Source organism: Bos indicus x Bos taurus, chromosome 3 (assembly GCF_003369695.1).
Source record: "Bos indicus x Bos taurus breed Angus x Brahman F1 hybrid chromosome 3, Bos_hybrid_MaternalHap_v2.0, whole genome shotgun sequence".
NCBI classification, from domain to species: Eukaryota; Metazoa; Chordata; class Mammalia; order Artiodactyla; family Bovidae; genus Bos; species Bos indicus x Bos taurus.
The window spans coordinates 100557199-100577722 of record NC_040078.1 but is presented as its reverse complement, the minus strand read 5'-3'; the positions used below and the strand labels follow the sequence as shown (position 1 = coordinate 100577722).

Sequence of the window (20524 nt, the reverse complement as noted above, 5' to 3'; positions counted from 1 at the left end):
CCCAAGTTTGGCCAGTGGGAACCTCTTCAATTTGGCTTCTGAATCCTTTTGATACAAGCCTAGCCATCTTTATTTCTTTACTATGTAGTATAACAAAACATTCTAAGCTTATCTTATAAATATCCTGTCCAGAAATGGCATTTCAAGACCACGATCTGGGCACTAGGGACATTATTATGGTACTGGTCATTGTGTTCAGTACTTTTTAGTGGACAGAGCCTGGAAATGCACAAACATGTGCATATATACACATTTTGAAAGATGAAATACCTCATGGCTTAGTGATATTTCCAATTCAAATTGAGGGCCTTGGGCTTTTTACTAAACATCTTCTATTTCTATCTGTATTTCCTTTCTTATACCTCTGATTTTCAAGGATACAAAATATCAACAATATGATTAATAAAAATGATCTTACACAATGTTTGTGACCTTTATAAATGAAGATAAGTGTGACACAGTATAAAATGCTTGGCTCACATTTTCTTTGCTTGAGTATCCAGTTAATTCACTGGCTTGGGTTATAAAGCTTTGTTGTCAAAGTATATCTGATTTTTTCTTTGTTCTAAGTCACTTGTTCTTTGTGTCTTGATATACAAAGGATGACTGGTCTGGCTGTCCTTTCAATTTGTAGTTTCAAGTCTTACTGTATTTCATAAAATTATTCTTGAATTACACTTTTTAGCACTTACATTTTTCATTGTTATTCTTTTGAAGGGTGAGTTTTTGGATTTTTTTGGGTCAAATTACCGCATCTCTTTTTCAATTCTAAATCTCAATCTGTTTCAGTTTCATTTAAAGTTTCCTTTAATTCTTGGAAAACACTACTGTTTATTGTCTTGTGCTCTTTGTTTAGTCTTCATTTTTCTGAACTTTTATTGTTTCTTTCCCAAGTTCTAGCACTGCGAATTTTTCTGGTTATGTTTTTCTTGTACCATTTATTCAAATTGTAAAATAGCAGGTTATGGTTCCTATCTGTATTGTGCACATCTTGCAGGTGTACTTTGCATGGGCTATAGAAATGATATTCTGTTCCTTACTATCTTGATCCTTTCATGTTGTTCCATTTTTATGTGATCAATTTTTGTGAATGTGGATCAAGATAGCTTTGTAATATCACTCTTATAGCTCTCTCTTCTGTTGTTTCCATGGAGTGCTCAAAAGGACTATGGCATACTTTCTTTGATATCCTAGCTCACCACCCCCCTCCCCATGCATTTTATATAAACCTCTTCTTCCCTTTGTCTCTATTGTCTGTCTCTGCAGCTCAGTCTGGATTCTATTTCCAACAGTTTTGTTCTCAGTGAGGGGCTTTTGTTTTGGAAGGGAGCACTGGCTAGTTATGATTAAAAGGGATAGAACTCTGTGCTGGTTATCACTTTATTGCCTCTTGGTTCCAGTCATCCTTTCTGCTTGTTCTATGTAAATTTATCTGGGCACTTTAAAAAAACTCCCTTTGTTAATTTGCTGGCATGGTAATGTTGTCAGTAGATAGCAAGGACAGACTTTTGCTTCTTGCTCCTGTGTGCTTACTCAGCAGACTCCTGCAGCATCCTGCTCCTGCTCTAAGCTGGGTTCTAAAGTACAAGTGAGTGCTGACTTGAGTGGTTTTACAGCACTGACATCTCCCATGAACAGCTTTATGAGGTACTCTAAAGGGCATATTTCCAGTATGTTCCCCAAAGAAGCACCTTACCAACTGCTCTGCCATTCAGTGAACCACAGCTAAGCCCTTCCAACAAGATCTTGATCTCAATCTTGGGAGTGGTGATGGGGCAAGAGAGCACTCTTGGGCACTCTGTCTTAGCCCTAGGGTCAGTGGCAGCTCCTTGTATCTGCTAATTCGCTACCTTAGAATTCTACATATTTAAAAAATATATTTATTTGGCTGCATCAGGTCTTAGTTGTGGCATGCAGGATCTTCACTGCGTCATGCCAGAATCTTTTGTTACCTGCCATGCATGGAACGTTAGTTGCAGAGTGTGGGCTGTCTAGTTGTGGCACACAGGCTTAGTTGCTCCACAGCATGCGGGATCTTAGTTCCTCAATCAGGGATCGAATTTGCATCTCCTGCACTGCAAAGCAGACTCCTGACCACTGGACCACTAGGGAAATCCCAGAACTCTGTATTCTTTATATTATTTAGAGTTCTCTTTACTTCTTGCTAGCCAATCACTCATTATCATATCTTGTTAAGTTCTTTATGTTAACTTTCCTTGGTCCAATTACTCAAAGATTTCTCTCTCCTAATCAATCCACTTAGACCCTTCAAACCTTATCCCAGAATACCTCTGTATTTACTAGTTTTGGGGATATGGAAAACCGCCCCTAATTTCTAGCTGCTGTTCTCAAATGTTCTCTAAGCTTTCCAGAACAATTCCTGGCTCTTATGAAAATCTGGGGATGCTCGATGCCCTATTGTTTCCTTCAGTTTCTCCTGCATAAATGCTAATACCTAATTATCATTCAAGTTTTATAGCTTTCAGTAATTTGCCCCTATGCTGCAATACCTCACTTTATTTAACTGTAGGTGATGTCCATGTAGTTTCTGGCTCTTCAATCCTGTAATTTCAGACTTAGAAGTAATACAAAGAATTCCTATACATCATGCATTTAGAGTTTCATGTCTCCTGCTTGGCTGGCAGACTTTTTACTACTGACACACCTGGGAAGGCTTTCTAGAGTGTCATATAGATGGAATCATGCAGTATGTACTCTATTGTGTAAAGTTTCACTGAGATTCGTCATGTTTCATCCAGTCATTCTTTTTTTATTACTGAATAAGTAGTCCATTAAGAATCCATCTGCCAGTGCAGAAGACACAAGAGACTAGATTGGGAAGATCCCTTTGAGTAGGAAATGGCAACCCACTGCAGTATTCTTGCCTAAAAATTCCATGGACACAGGACCCTGGCAGGCTACAGTCCATGGGGTTGCAAAGAGCACGGCATAGTATTAAGTAGTCCATTACATGACTACACCACAATTTTTCTATTCCTGTTTCTACATTTAAATTGTTTGCTGGGAATTCTCTGGGAGTCCAGTGGTTAGGACTCCATGCTTTCACTGCCGAGGGCCTGGGTTCAATCCCCGGTTGGCGAATTAAGATTCTACAGGCCACATGGCATGGCCACCAAAAAAAAAAAGAAGTTTCCAGTTTTGTGTTATTATGAAAAAAATTACAGTAAATGTACATAGACTTCCATGCCTCTTTAGTAAATACACAGAAGTGCAAGTACTGGGTCACCAGATTTATGTTTAATTTTATAAGAAACTGCCAGATTTTCCTCTTCCCAAAATGGTAGTACTACTACACACACCTACATGAGAGCTCCAAGTACTCAAAAATGTCACCAAAGTTAGTGTTTTCAGACTTTAAATATTAGCCAGTCTGTTCAGCAATATCTCATAGTGGCCTTAATTTAAATTTCCACACTTCCTTTATGACTAATGACACTGACCATTTTTTCATGTGCCTATTGGCCATTCTTATATCTTCCTTGTGAAACATTTGTTCAAATCTTATTTATAATTTTAAAATACTGATTTGTAGGAGTTACTCACATTATGGCTACAGGCCCCTTTTCAAATCTATGATCTGCAAATATTTTCCTGAGAAGCCCAATTTATCAATGCTTTCCTTTATGATTACTGCTTCCTAGGTCAAAGAAATCTTTTTTAAAAATCCCCTATGTGAGAAAGATATTCTCCTAAGTTGTCTTCACTTCAGGCTTTACCATAGGTCTATAAACCATCTCAAATTCATTTTTTATATGCTAGGTGATAGGAGCAGAGAAGATACATACCCATACCTGTGTGTGTATGTGTTAGTTGCTCAGTTATGTCCAACTCTTTGCGACCCCATGGACTATAGCTCGCCAGGCTCCTCTGTTCCTGGAATTCTCCTGGCAAGAATACTGGAATGGATTGCCATTCCCTTTCTCCAGGGGATCTTTCCTACCCAGGGATCAAACTCGGGTCTCCTGCATACAGGCAGATTCTTTACCATCTGAGTCACCAGGGAAGCCCGATCTATACCTAAGAGAAAGTATAGGTATAGATGGAGAAGCCATCAGAGAAGCTACCCTAGTCACTCAACTGGTAAAGAATCTGCCTACAATGCAGGAGACCCCAGTTTGATTCCTGCATCAGAAAGGTCCCCTGGAGAAGGGATAGGCTACCCACTCCAGTATTCTTGATTTCCCTGGTGGCTCAGATGGTCATGAATCCACCTACAATGTGGGAAACCTGGGTTTGATCCCTGGGTAAGGAAGATCCCCTGGAGAAGGGCATGGCAACCCAATCCAGTATTCTTGCCTGGAGAATCCCCTGGTCAGAGGAGCCTGGCAGGCTACAGTCCATGGGATCTCAAAAGAGTCGGATACGACTAAGCACACACATACTTGCAGCATCTATACCTATATATAGATAGATAAACAGTTCCAGCACAATTTGTTAAAAACATTTCTTTCTCCACTGATTGGCTTGCTTTGGTACTTCTGTTGAAAATCAAAGGAACATATTAATGAAGGTTTATTTCTGGGTTCTCTATTCTGCCGTACTATCAATCTATATGCATAATAATGTCATATCATTTTGATTAGTGTTGCGTTATACAAAGTCTTCATGTTAGGAAGTATAAATCCTCCAACTGTTCTTCTTTTTCAAGATTGCTTTAGATATTCTAGGTCTTTTTATTTCAATATAAGAAAGCATGCTTGCTGGGGTTGTACAGTCCATAGAACTGATGTCCTAACCATGTTGAATCTTCTAATTCACAGCCTTCCATTCAAAATGTATCTCTTATTTAGATCTTTAATTTCCCTTGGCAATATTCTGTGGTTCAATATTAAAGTCTCTCACATCTTCTGTTAAATTTATTCCTAAGCAGTTTTCAAAGGCTTTTTAGAATTTTGTAAAAAACCCTCTGTATACATATAAGCTGTTGAGTTCTTATCTGTGGATTCAATCAACTGCAGATCATATACTGCAACTATAGTATATACTACTGAAAAAATCTCCATACAAATGGATATGCAAGCTCGAACTCTTGAACAGCATGTTGTTCAAGGTTCAACTTGTATATAAAAATACGACTTAAAAAAAAACTAACGCTGTAGCCTAAAACCTTGTTAATTCGTTAGTCTTTACAATTTATGTAAGCAACCATGTCACCTGTGAATAGAAACTTATTTCTTTCTGTTAATTTATAATGCATTTTCTCTTTCTTGCCTTACTGCACTTGTTAGGATCTCCAGTACAATGCTAAATATAAGTAGTGAGAATATACATGTTAATACTGCTCCTGGAATTAAAGGGAGCTCTGCTCTTACTGGAGAATTTGGTAAGACTCAAAGCCATGGCTACACTGTTGTACCTTCTCAGAATTCCTTCTCTCCACAAATTTCTTACTCTCAGATTCCACACACATTAAAGCCCAAATCCTACAAGACTACCCTCACACCTGGCTCCTTCTTCAAGGAACAGTGTACCATGCATCATCAATTCATTCTCTTATCCTTGGAAGGTAATATCAAACTGCCAGGAACAAAGCTCTCAACCACATTTACTAACAGCTACCATTTAAAAATATATGTGCCAGACTTTTCTGGCAGTCCAGCGGTTAAGAGACATTTCTACTACAGGGGGCGCAGATTAGATCCCTGTTTTGGGAACTAGGATCCTGCATGCTGTACAGCATGGCCATTTAAAAAAAAAGAAAAGAAATTTTATTCTTTCTTGATATATCCCATTCTTTTTCAACTAATCACTTCTTAATCCCCCTACTGCTATTCCACACACCTCCTCTCTGAATATATTACTTTCCTTGGATGATTTTGTCCATTCATAAATCTCAGCTACCACCTCTGTTTCCAAAGGCATACCTCTAATTTACCTCACCCATCTTTTTGGTACTAAGACTTCTTTATCTTCTACCCTTCAATTCTGCTCCTCCTGCATTTTCTTTTCAAATGATTACTTCAGTTCAGTTCAGTTGCTCAGTCGTGTCTGACTCTCTGCGACCCCATGAATCGCAGCACGCCAGACCTCCCTGTCCATCACCATCTCCCGGAGTTCACTCAAACTCATGTCCATCGAGTCGGTGATGCCACCCAGCCATCTCATCCTCTGTCGTCCCCTTCTCCTCCTGTCCCCAATCTCTCCCAGCATCAGAGTCTTTTCAAATGGGTCAACTCTTCACATGAGGTGGCCAAAGTACTGGACTATCAACTTCAGCATCAGTCCTTCCAATGAACACCCAGGACTGATCTCCTTTAGGATGGACTGGTTGGATCTCCTTGCAGTCCAAGGGACTCTCAAGAGTCTTCTCCAACACCACAGTTCAAAAGCATCAACTCTTCGGCGCTCAGCTTTCGTCACAGTCCAACTCTCACATCCATACATGACCACAAGGAAAAAACATAGCCTTGACCAGACGGACCTTTGTTGGCAAAGGAATGTCTCTGCTTTTAAATATGCTATCTAGGTTGGTCGTAACTTTCCTTCCAAGGAGTAAGCGTCTTTTAATTTCATGGCTGCAGTCACCATCTGCAGTGATTTTAGAGCCTGAAAAAATAAAGTCTGACACTGTTTCCACTGTTTCCCCATCTATTTCCCATAGTGATGGGACCAGATGCCATGATCTTCGTTTTCTGAATGTTGAGCTTTAAGCCAACTTTTTCACTCTCCTCTTTCACTTTCATCAAGAGGCTTTTGAGTTCCTCTTCACTTTCTGCCATAAGGGTGGTGTGATCTGCATATCTGAGGTTATTGATATTTCTCCCGGCAATCTTGATTCCAGCTTGTGCTTCATCCAACCCAGAGTTTCTCATGATGTACTCTGTGTATAAGTCAAATAAGCAGGGTGACAATATACAGCCTTGACGTACTCCTTTTCCTATTTGGAACCAACCAGTCGGTTGTTCCATGTCCAATTCTAACTGTTGCCTCCTGACCTGGATACAAATTTTTGAGGCAGGTCAGGTGGTCTGGTATTCCCATCTCTTTCAGAATCTTCCACAGTTTATTGTGATCCACAGAGTCAAAGGCTTTGGCATAGTCAATAAAGCAGAAATAGATGTTTTTCTGGAATGCTCTTGCTTTTTCGATGATCCAGCAGATGTTGGCAATTTGATATCTGGTTCCTCTGCCTTTTCTAAAACCAGGTTGAACATCTGGAAGTTCACGGTTCATGCATTGCTGAAGACTGGCTTGGAGAATTTTGAGCATTACTTTAGTAGCGTGTCGGAGAAGGCAATGGCACCCCACTCCAGTACTCTTGCCTGGAAAATCCCATGGATGGAGGAGCCTGGTGGGCTGCAGTCCATGGGGTCGATAGGAGTCGGACACGACTGAGCGACTTCAGTTTCACTTTTCACTTTCATGCATTGGAGAAGGAAATGGCAACCCACTCCAATGTTCTTGCCTGGAGAATCCCAGGGACGGTGGAGCCTGGTGGGCTGCCGTCTATGGGGTCGCACAGAGTCAGACACGACTGAAGTGACTTAGCAGTAGTAGCAGTTACTAGCATGTGAGATGAGTGCAACTGTGTGGTAGTTTGAGCATTCTTTGGCATTGCCTTTCTTTGGGATTGGAATGAAAACTGACCTTTTCCAGTTCTGTGCCCACTGCTGAGTTTTCCAAATTTGCTGGCATATTGAGTGCAGCACTTTCACAGCATCATCTTTCAGGATTTGAAATAGCTCAACTGGAATTCCATCACCTCCACTAGCTTTGTTCGTTGTGATGCTTTCTAAGGCCCACTTGACTTCACATTCCAGGATGCCTGGCTCTAGGTCAGTGATCACACCATCATGATTATCTGGGTTGTGAAGATCTTTTTTGTACAGTTCTTCTGTGTATTCTTGCCACCTCTTCTTAATATCTTCTGCTTCTGTTAGGTCCCTACCATTTCTGTCCTTTATCAAGCCCATCTTTGCATGAAATGTTCCCTTGGTATCTCTAATTTTAAGAGATCTCTAGTCTTTCCCATTCTGTTGTTTTCCTCTATTTGCACTGTTTGCTGAGGAAGGCTTTCTTATCTCTCCTTGCTATTCTTTGGAACTCTGAATTCAGATGCTTATGTCTGTCCTTTTGTCCTCTGCTTTTCACTTCTCTTCTTTTCACAGCTATTTGTAAGGCCTCCTCAGACACCCATTTTGCTTTTGCATTTCTTTTCCATGGGGATGGTCTTGATTACTTATTATTCACTAATTCCTTTTGAATAGAAATCTTATTTTTTTATTTTAATTTTTGTAGAAATCTTATTTTTCACCCTTTCTTCTCTAGGTACAATGCCATGGTTTCCATTCTTTAGATTTATCCTCCAAAACAATATTTTTAACAAACTTAATGTCTGTTAACAGGAAAATGGATAAACAAACCTAGTATATTCATACAACACAGTATTTCCTATACAGCAGTAAAAAAGATACACAGCGGAGTTTCTCAACCATGGCACTACTGACATTTGGGATTGGTTAATTCTTTGTTATAGGGCTGTCCTGTGCATTGTAGGAAACTCAGCAACATCTCTGATCTCTACATACTAGATGTCAGTAGGACTATCTCCAGTTGTGACAATCAAAATTTCTCTAGATATTGTCAAATGTGCTCTGAAGGAGGTAAATTTGTTCCTGGGTTGAGAAACACTGATCTAGAGCCCTATGTATCAATATAGACAAATCTCAAACAATTTTAAGGAAATAAAAGAGAACTACGTTGGACACGACTGAAGTGACTTAGCAGCAGCAGACGATGTGATAGTATTCATATAAAATCAGAATCAGGCAAAATTGTATTACAGATTGTTTATGGATACATTCATATATGGAGCTGGTGCAAAAGTAACTGTGATTTTGCACTGCTGAATTTTGCTCTTTGATAATGGAATATATTATTAAATAAATGTGGTAATGTTATATACATCATTTTAATGTGCTGCATATCTTGCTTTATGGCTTTTTGCTAATGAGTTATTACTTGCTGTTTATATTTATTTTAGACCACGGAAATGTGAAATGATATAGACAAAAAGCAAATGTGAGTGATTTTCTTATTCAATTTCAAAATGGGTCGTAAAGCAGTGGAGACAACTTGCAACATTAACAATGCATTTGGCCCAGAACTGCTAACAAACATATAGTGCAATGGTTGTTGAGGAAGTTTTGTAAAGGAGATGAAAGCCTTGAAGATGAGGAGTATAGTGGCCAGCTGTAGTGGAAGCTGACAACGACCAATTGAGAGCAGTCATCGAAGCTGCTGCTCTTATACAAGAAGTTGCTAAAGAACTCAACGTTGACCATTCTACAGTCATTTGGCATCTGAAGCAAACTGGAAAGGTGAAAAAGCTCAAGTGTGTGCCTCATGAACTGCCTGTAAATTAGACAAACTGTTTTGAAGTGTCATCTTCTTTTATTCTACACAAGGACGATAAATAATTTCTTGATCAGATTGTGATGTCCGACAAAAAGTGGACTTTACATTATAACCAGCTCAGTGGTTGGCCTGAGCAGCAGCTCCAAAGCACTTCCCAAAGCCAAAGTTACACCAAAAAGGAAAAAAAGGTCATGGTCACTGTTTGGTGGTCTGCTGCTGGTCGGATCCGTAACAGCTTTCTGAATCCCAGCGAAACCGCTGCATCTGAAAAGTATGCCCCACAAATCACTGAGATGCACTGAAAACTGCAACACCTGCGGCAAGCACTGGTCAACAGAAAAGGCCCAATTCTGCATGACAATGCCCGACCACATACTGCACAACCGATGCTTCAAAAACCGAATGAACTGGTCTATGAAATTTGACCTCATCTACCATATTCACCTGCTCTCTTGCCAACCAACTACTACTTCCTTCCAGCATCTTGACAACTTTTTGCAAGGAAAATTCTTTCCACAACTAGCAGAAGGCAGAAAATACTTTCCAAGAGTCTGTCAAATCCCAAAGCGTGGATTTTTATGCTACAGGAATAAACAAACTTACTTCTCATTGGCAAAAATGTGTTCACTGTAATGGTTCCTATTTCAGTTAACAAAGATATGTTTGAGCCTAGTTATAATGATTTAAAATTCAGTCTGAAACCACAATTATTTTTGTACCAACCTAATAGTAAAAAAAACATATATGATGGGAAACACTGAAATAAAAACGGTGATTACCTTTAGGGGAAAGAGGAGAATATGGTTAGGGAAGTTTTAACTGTACCTATAATTTACCTCATTTATAAAAGAATGGTCTGGAGCATACTGGGCAAAATGTCAATATTCACAAAGCTAGGTTATGAGTGTACTTGACCATCTTTCTCCACACTTTAATGTACACTTTAGTTCAGTTGCTCAGTCGTGTCCGACTCTTTGTGACCCCATGAATTGCAGCACGCCAGGCCTCCCTGTCCATCACCAACTCCCGGAATATGCCATAAAAGTGTAAACACAAAATAAACCTGCCCTTATTGACCTTGTTCAGGTATGATGTGACTTAGCAGGTGAAGATAACACTGCCTTAAACATTTCTTTCTATTGTCAACTCATTTCTCACTGGAAAAGTCACAGAACTGATAACAGACCTTATCAAACTATGCCAATCAGTAGTATAGTACCAGTTTAAAAAGTACGCTAAGTAACTTCTACCTTACCCAACACCAATTCTCATTTCTCATTATCTTTTTTTTTTTTTAACTAAAGCACAAAAGAAACTTAAACTACTAAAAGAAATCTTGTTTTCCATGTGCTCAGCTGACTGTGGTCATAATAATATGTATTTTAGATAAATGTTCAGATAAGATAGAAATTATAACTACAGTTGCTTCATTTAATTGGGTGAAAATTACAAAACGAAATTCATTTTATAACAGGAATACCATTCAACTTTTTTTTTTGTTGCTGCTGGTTTGATGAGGATTTCATCAAGCTCTCAAAGTGTGATGAGCAAGAGAGATTTTGTTTCCTAATCACTACCACTGGTCTTGTTTGAATTTGCTTATTTATTGAATAAATAAAGTTATAATTTAGTGTAGTCATTTTGGACTATTGAGTACTTAAAAACATTCTGGTCAAATACTTAATGTATTGGTATTATAGACTTTTCCAGGAATAAAATTTTAAAGGATGGGCACCTTGAAATAGGAATATCAATAAGTAACATTTAAATTAAGAGCCCTCAGACCATTTGCTAGACTTGGGAGAGGAGGGGCTGAATGCCTAAATTTTACTCTCTAGGTGGCTTTGATAACATGAAATGGGTGTTATAAAAGTGACTAGCTTATCTAATGTGCTACTTAAAAATAATGAGCTGCACTAATAGGATTTTGCTTCTAGTCATATGTGGCTTCTGGGCACTTGGAATGTGTTATCTATATTAAGATGTAGTACAATTATAAAACACACAAAGAATTTTGCAGACCTAGTATAACAAAGAATGTAATTATTTGAAGATAATGACTACAGGTTAAAATAATAATAATGATTTGGATATATTTGGTTAAATAAAATATATTATTAAACTTTTAAAGGTGCACAAAAACTACTTTTGGCTTAGAGGTCAAAAGGCATATAATTCACCACAGAGTAGCATATATAGGCAACAGGTAAAATATTCCTAACTGTGTGTTTCTAATCTTATCACAACTGTCTATATAAGCAAGCAATATCAGAGGAAAAAATCCCTCTTATGATAGTTGGAGAAAGACAATTTAACAGTTTTCCATAAATATATCTGAATATTGAATCTTATAAAACTTAAAGAAAACTCAGGATTTCTTTCAAGTTCCAAAGGTGTAAAGATGAAAAAATATTAAGATTTGCTAAAAATTATACAGGAATTTTGGTCCTCATCTTCATATTAATCAACTCTTTCCTAAAAACAATAAAAGTCTAAATGTAGGACTCCCTTTTATTTATTTCTTCAAATGTTCTTATATATATATATATAAGAATCATTTTAGATTTTAACTGCAGAACTAAACCTTTATACTTACAAAGTCTTCCTCTTCAAACTGCAACTTTTCTACCTTATCTTCTTTCTTCTCTTCCCTAATATCTGTAGGTGGCTTCTCCTGAAAGACACAGCCTTTCCGGGAATGGAAGCTGCCATTCCAATGGCGATGGTTTCCTGTGCCACCCCCACTACGCTGGCTCATGCCATCATGACCTCGTGAAGAGCCATGCCAACCAGATAGGTTCCCTGTGATTCCAGCATATGCTCCCTTAGAGACACCAGAGTCCACAGAATCATGGCGAAACAGGGAGGGCTGGTGCCAAGAATCTGAAAAAATAAGGAAAAGTAACACATTAGTGTGTTTGCTTTCTGTAAATTCAGGAACAAGTGGGCCATATGCTTCCTGATCTAATTTACAGTATTGCCAAAGCCCTTCAGGGGACTTCTAAATAAAAAATTAAGTCCACACACACACAAAATCACAAGATACATCCTTTTGTTTTAATGTAATTTCTGTATGAGTTCTTTAACTGAATAAATGACTTAAGAGCACCTAAGAATGTTAGAAAGCCAGTATAGCTGAGTGATGACTACTGGACAATCTAATTGAGTATTATGTTTACAAAAGATCATTATTCCAAGGTTATGGACATGTACCCTCAACCTGGGCTTCCTCTGAGTAGCTTAAATAGTCATGGAAGTTGGGTATGTCTTACCTCCTGTAGTTCGAAGAGGTCCATTGTTGAAAAAGCCATCAGAGGAATTATGTCTACGACGGCTTACTCCAAATCTACCATCTCCTCGGGGTAGGTGCTCTCCGTGTTTTTCGAAAGTCGCTGTAGGTGACTAAGATGATAATAAAGTATAGAGAAGCAAACAGATAAGTACGTATCAATCTCTTTCATTATCTTTGGTTTTGCATCAGGCTTCTGGAAAACAAGTAATATTGGTGGCAGACATCTCCATTTTGAGCACATGGGACATAGTTAAGGGCAACAGTTCTCTGAGTTAGAGAAGTCCTACATTTCCTACTTAATCACTGATTGAATTAATTAACAGGCTACTTCAATTACTTGCATGGCGAGGGGTGGGGGAGGAATCAGTCAATATCCAGAAGAACAAGCTCCAAAACTTACACTTAAAAATGTTGTTAATCTTGAAAGGAAAAGAAAGAAGCTTGCGTTTAAAATAATTCTAAATAGCTTATTTGTGTAAATTACTCTCGAATTGGACAGAAAGGAACAGTTTAAATACCATCATGGCATGCCATTAACAATCACACAAAAGTTTTTATAGTTTTATAAAACACTTATTTCCATTGTTTAATACTCATAACAAGATTACAATTTGACATCATCCCCATTTTATTTACACATGAGGAAGGAGGTCAGAGAGAGTAAGTCTCTGAGGTTACACAACTAAAATAAAGCATTTTGAGAAACACTATTATGTCCTTTCCTACTCCAAATAGTTGTATGCTATGACAGTCTTTTTCTCAAACAATAGAAAACCGAAGTTTAATAATCCATGAAATGTATGGTTTACAGGCCCACCACACCCAACATTTGATAAGTGCTTATAGGAGAACTACAGGCTGTGTTAGAGAAATCTTTACATCTATTTCCTTATTATTAATATCTTCACTTACACTTGGTATTGTCAGATTTTATTGAGCCATTCTAGTGGGTTGCAAGGGCTTCCCTAGTAGTTCAGCTGGTAAAGAACCCGCCTACAGTGCTGGAGACCCCAGTTCGATTCCTGGGTCATGAAGATCTCCTGGAGAAGGGATAGGTTACCCACTCCAGTATTCTTGGGCTTCCCTGATGGCTCAGCTGGTAAAGAATCCGCCTGCACTGTGGGGGACCTGGGTTCGATCCTTGGGTTGGAAAGATGCCCTGGAGAAGGGAACAGCAACCCATTCCAGTATTCTGGCCTGGAGAATTCCATGGACTGTATAGTCTATAGGGTCGCAAAGAGTCAGACACAACTGAGAGATTTTCACTTTCTTTCAGTGGGTTACAAAGATTTCTCCTTTCCTCCGAAAGTTTACTGGGTTTTAATTCTTCAATTTAGGTTATAATACACTTCAAGTTAATTTTTATGTATGATATAAAGTCAAGGTTGAGGCTCTCCCTCCTATTCCTCCATAAATATCCAGTCCTAAAGCAACCTCTTGAAAAGGATTATCACTTCTGCATTGAATTACCTTGGTACTTTAGTAAAAAATCAACTGACTAAATATACAGGACTATTTTTGAATTTTGTATTCTATTCCACCACTTCACAAGTCTATGCTAATACCACACAAATTTGCTTGCTGTAGCCTTAATGGAAATATTTATTAATAAATTATATTTCCTAATTCTTTTTACCAAGTTCATGGCGCTAAATCAATTGTTCTCTGCAGGTATAAGATCTGCCTACTTTTAAACACTTTCCTAGATCCCATACCTAATCTCTCAGGTCCACCACCTCCAACTCTTGAGGCGGATTATGTCAATTATGAGATGGCTGCGAATTTCACAAGCGCAATTCAAACTGAAATTTAGAGTAAAGGGTTGTGGGTCTAGACAGAGCAGGAACATCTTCCCCAAAATTCATGTTTAAAAAAATGGTTTTTTTTTTCTGAGACTACCTATCAACTTTGTCCCTCCTCTATTAGGTGGCAAAATGGGAAGTATTTTTATTAGCTTCCCAAAGGTTTCCTTTATCAAGAATATATTCCATTTGTCTTTATCCTTAATGCAAATATTTTCTCCAAAATCAGTAAGCAGACCATTGTCTCTGAAATAGAATTTCTAGGATTTAATCTGAGAGTCATGTAGTAGTCAATCAATTACTGTCTATTCTTTTTCCTCATCAACTACTACTTTAGACATATGTACATTCATTCTGAAGATCCATTTCCCCCAAACCGAAGTGTTCTGCAACTAACACAGGAAGTCTTAAGTGTGTCACACAATGAGAAAAGCTTAACATGTAATGAAATAAACAGGACACTTGGGTACACACTGACTTGAACTGCCTAAGTGTTTATACCCTAAAAGTAAGATAAAAGAAAGATAAGTTTATGAAAACATATCTAAAATTCTCAGACAAGACTGAATATACACACAAAAAAACTAGATTGTAAAACAGAGGCTATAAGACAAGGATGCAAAGAATTGGTATTAAGATAGTTACTAGAATGAAGAACAGTACCTTAGCTGACTGTGGTGTTGAGAAATTTAGCCAAGCAGGAACAAAGTCATGCTGCGCCATTTAGGTCCAGTGTCTCTTTTCAACAAGGTGAGGCATCCAACCTCATGGCCAGGATCTGAAAATGAGAAAATTGAAATCATTTATTCTTGGAAGAACCTTGTATCAAGTAAAGGAGTCTGTGATTTCTTTAAGGTTGCCCTTTTACAGAAAGACTTGCTCTCTGAACCTTTCTAGAGTAGTCATCTGGCCTCATACATCAGAGAAGTTCTGAACAAAAACAATAGTCTGTGAATATATAACCATGAATATTCAACACAGAGAGAGAAAGTGGGACATTGCCCTAAAAGTTATATGACAGAAGCTAATGAATTCTTGGGTTATAGCAGAAGAACCTTAAGAATAAACAACTACTCATAACTATAGATATATGCTATGCCAGGTATATGCTGTTGCTGCTGCTGCTGCTAAGTTGCTTCGGTTGTGTCTGACTCTGTGCGACCCCATAGACGGCAGCCCACCAGGCTCCCCCATCCCTGGGATTCTCCAGGCAAGAACACTGGAGTGGGTTGCCATTTCCTTCTCCAATGCATGAAAGTGAAAAGTGACAGTGAAGTCGCCCAGTTGTGTCCAACTCTTAGCAATCCTGTGGACTGTAGCTCACCTCCATGAAGACTGTAGGCTCCTCCATCCATAGGATTTTCCAGGCAAGAGTACCGGAGTGGGGTGCCAATGCCTTCTCCGCAGGTATATGCTAAGTTGCTTCCAACACTGCTGATACTTTGTGACCCCATGAACTACAGCCTACCAGGTTCCTCTAACCATGGGATTCTCCAGGCAAGAATACTGGAGTGGGCTGCCACTTCCTTCTCCAGGAGATCTTCCTGACCCAGGGATCAAACCCATGGTCTCTTATGTCTCCTGCATTGGCAGGAGGGTTCTTTACCACCAGCACCACCTGGGAAGCCCCAAATTATAGATACTTATAAAAAAAGATTAATCTGCTTCAGGTAACTTCAGGCAAAAGCAGTAGAAAAAAATCTTCCTAGAGAAGGAAGTTATAACTTCTCAAGAGTTTTTCTATTAGTTCACATTAACTTCTAATCAGAATCAATTTTCCTGAGAGATCTATTAGTGTCTCCAAACTACCTCACTGATAGTCTCCAGAATATATCAGAAAAGAGTAGGTATTTTCCATGATACATATACATACACAGTCTTCTTCCAAAGTTAGACATAGGAGGATACTTACCCCAGAGTATAACCTCTGTGGTCCTGCTTCCTGAACTTCTTGAGTTGCCAGCTGGATTTCCACAAGGTTCTCTTGTTAAAAGGGTACTTAATTAGGCTGGCCAGCAGAATGCCTTACGATGAAGCAGAAAGAATCCAGGCTCTGTGTGGATCAATCTCTCAGTCCCCTCAATTGCTCATCTTAAACTATCTAGTTCCTGACAGGTTTCCCAAAGGGGAAGGGGAAAGGGGAAGGGGGAGGGGAACATAAAAAGTATTTGTTACATTTAAAAAATGGGGGGAAGGGGAAAGAGCTATATCAATGTTCACCTCATTCAACTTCCTTGAGTGATGGCACTATGATGTTGCTTAAATAGATAATACATGGACATTTGCACAGTGAATGCAAATACTGTTCATAACAAGGTCATAGCTTAGAAAGACAGAATGACTTTTGTTTGGTCAAATAATGTCACTGAAGTGACAGATCAAAAATAAAACACAGACAAGCTATAAAAGATCTTCTGAGTAGTCAACTCTAGTAGCAAAACATCCACATTACAAAGCCCTTAATTTATAAATCTCATTATTCTTACACAGCTGGTAAAAATAGCCTGCAGGTGTGAATTTATATTTGTCTTATCCTTCAAAATCTACGGACATAAGAAAGCTTGTTAAAAAAAAAAAAAAAAAAACAGGAACTTGATATGCCTTTCCCTCCAAGAATAGCAGCTTTCAAGGCAAATTTCTTGGTATAAAGCTCTCAAATGTTTCTATTTCTTTGGTCTTCACTATTTATAAATTCACAGCAAAACTAAAACAAGTAGAAAGGCAGGGCTTAAGAACAGTCATGGAGAAAGCTCCAAAGTGAGGTTTTCTTCTCTTCAGTTTTCTGTATTTCACTTGTTCTGCCCGTTCCCAAAGACTAAATTGAGTTAATGGAAGGTAATAAGAATCTTCTACTTCAGCGGAGAAGTCACTTTGGATCCATTTTCATTGTTATTCAATCATTTAAAAGGCCACAGGAATCTATCACTATAAATGAAAAAACAAAATAACGTATCACAAGAGGCAAAATTACTATATATAATTGCTAAAATGAGACATGGTCAAATGATGGACTTAGGAGACAAAGGTCTAGGAGACAAAACTCAAATCCAATTTAAACATTAATTTAATGTACTACCACCTATAGCAACAACATAACTGGCTAAAACTTTTTTAAGGATTTTAAAAGGATTTTAGAAAAGTGAGGTGAAAAAAAATCTACCTTTAAAATAACTATTTCTCCAATTAGCTATCAAATGTAATTCAGAAATGCAAATTAGAGTCCGTTAGATTTAGACTTTCCCTCATACTTGGAACAGCTTGCCATAAGTGGTCAAAGAGGCATAACTAACTGGTTTATTACACAGTCATCAACTATTTATTTAGTACTAACCACGGCTAGATGCTTAAAAACAAGACATCCGTCATAGCATTCCTCATGTATTTACGTATTTTTAGATACCTACTTATCAATTAAGAGACTTAAGTGCTTATTCTCTGACGTAAGATATGCAGTAAGAGATGACATAAATATTTCTTTGGCAAATTCCTAACATACTTCCAAGGGCTAGAACATTTTCTGATATAAGAGAATGCTTGCATCTGTGGGCAATTCTGGTCTACACTGGTAAATACTAGTTTATAGACTATTTCTCATATAATCAATTCCTGTTTAAAGAAATACTAAATTCAGAACAGTAAATACCTCTGTGGGGAAACAATGGGAAAGGAATCAGAAAAAGATTCTGGGGAGCTTTACCTGTATCTATAATACATTATTAATTGAATGATGGGCATTCACTTGTTCTCTACACTTTTTATATCTTTATAATACATATATGTGTAACATCAACCACACAGAATACACACACGTAATAATTTTAAAAAATGACCTTATTAATATGTAAAAGAAGTCTCAGTAAGTTCCAAAGAATAAAAGTCTATGATCTCTTACTATGTTAAAATCAGGAAACAATTTCCTCTTCAGTTCCCACTCTCCTTCCCCTTCCTGAAGAAATACTGTACAAAGCCATTAGGAGCAGTCAGGCGAAATAAAAGCAGCAAAGGGGGAGGCTCCAGAGGCCAGAGCAAGGTACTGGGGCACAATCAGGATGTGAGGGTGTCCACAGAGGGAGGAAGGATACTGAAATGTGTGTACGGCAGCAGTCCTGCACAGGCTGTTGGACCTCATTAGGTGAGTGTCCCAGTACAGTCCAATGCAGAGTACTGGAACCTCAAGAGGAATAACGAGGATTTCCTGGCAAAGAGACATGGCCAAGTGGGTTGCAGGCTTCCTCGCAGCAATGTGCCTTCCACAGTTGTTACAACTCTGACGTGTTTAGGGAGAAATACATATAAGGGAGGAGGTGATAAATGCAGGTTGGTTACATACCAGGATTTGATCAAAAAGTAAAAAATATTAGGGAAAAATGGGAGTCAGATTTCTTACTGTGAGAGAAGTGATACAATGATAAACTTTCAAAATCTTTAAGTAGAAGAAAAACCACTATGAATAAATTTGCACTATAACAGCTAGACCAATATTTAATAAAAAATAAGCTTTAAAAACTTATTTTTTAAAGATTAAACAAACAACTTTATGCTCTTTTTTTTTCATGATGGGAAAGGAGCAATAAAAAGAATCTAAAGAAACACAGAAACATAAGGTCAGAAAAAATCAGAATGATTTTTTAAAACAATAATTATTTTGAAACAGATTAATAATAATTAAGACAGAATGAAAAAGAGGAAATAAACACAACAGATAAATAAATAATCATGAGTAGGGACTTCCCTGGTGGTCTAGTGGTTAAGAATCCACTTTGCACTGCAGGGGATGTGAATTTGATCCCTGGTTGGGGAACTAAAACTCCAGGAGCTGAGGAGCACTAAGCCCACACCACACACTCCCGTATTCTTGCCTGGAAAATTCCAAGGACAGAGGACAAGGAATGGTTAGTTCAAGGATAATCTCTTGATATTGGTTCTGTGGTCCAGCCTAGAGATTTTGAAAATCAGAACTGATTGCAATTCACAACCTGGAGAAAACTTGATTTTTTTTTTTTGAAAACCAGTTTTTAATATAAACAAATTAAAAGCCAAGTCACAAAATATTTAGGAAGAAGTAAAATAAACTGAACTACATAATTGATGGGATACGGGAGTAAAAGAGAAATAAAAGTTCATACTCTGATTTCTAGCAAGGGTAACTTCGGAAATAACTACCACATCACTGACTGATACAGGGAGTAAAAGCTAACTGGCTACTGTTCCTCCAGTATAATTCAGGTGTTTTTTTAAAAAATAAATTTATTTTTGACTGCACTGGGTCTTTGTTGCTGTGCACAGGCTTTCTCTATTTGTGGTTAGCTGAGGCTATTTTCAAATTTGGAAAACTCAGCAGTGGCCACAGGACTGGAAAAGGTCAGTTTTCATTAAAATCCCAAAGAAAGGCAATGCAAAAGAATGCTCAAACTACCGCACAACTGCACTCATCTCACATGCTAGTAAAGTAATGCTCAAAATTCTCCAAGCCAGGCTTCAGCAATACATGAACCGTGAACTTCCAAATGTTCAAGCTGGTTTTAGAAAAGGCAGAGGAACCAGAGATCAAACTGCCAACATCCGCTGGATCATGGAAAAAGCAAAGAGTTCCAAAAAACATCTATTTCTGCTTTATTGACTATGCCAAAGCCTTTGACTGTGTGGATCACAATAAACTGTGGAGGATTCTGAAAGAGATGGGAATACCAGACCACCTGACCTGCCTCTTGAGAAATCTGTATGCAGGTCAGGAAGCAACAGTTAGAACTGGACATGGAACAACAGACTGGTTCCAAATAGGAAAAGGAGTATGTCAAGGCTGTATATTGTCACCCTGCTTATTTAACTTCTATGCAGAGTACATCATGAGAAATGCTGGACTGGAAGAAACACAAGCTGGAATCAAGATTGCCAGGAGAAATATCAATAACCTCAGATATGCAGATGACACCACCCTTATGGCAGAAAGTGAAGAGGAACTAAAAAGCCTCTTGATGAAAGTGAAAGAGGAGAGTGAAAACGTTGGCTTAAAGCTCAACATTCAGAAAACGAAGATCATGGCATCCGGTCC

The 20524-nt window shown here is 38.2% G+C and overlaps 1 protein-coding gene across 2 annotated transcripts in view; it reads right to left on the bottom strand.

The window, feature by feature from the left end:
- GPBP1L1 (GC-rich promoter binding protein 1 like 1) overlaps nt 1-20524 on the bottom strand; it is a 71976-nt gene that overhangs the window by 17949 nt on the left and 33503 nt on the right. For both annotated transcript variants that reach the window (XM_027537413.1, XM_027537412.1), the window contains exons 2-5: nt 16385-17397; nt 15136-15250; nt 12651-12780; nt 11975-12261 (exon numbers count right to left, since the gene is read on the bottom strand). In XM_027537413.1, coding sequence (XP_027393214.1) covers nt 11975-12261; nt 12651-12780; nt 15136-15195 — 477 coding nt within the window. In that variant the 5' untranslated portion in view covers nt 15196-15250; nt 16385-17397. The remainder of the gene's footprint in view (nt 1-11974; nt 12262-12650; nt 12781-15135; nt 15251-16384; nt 17398-20524) is intronic.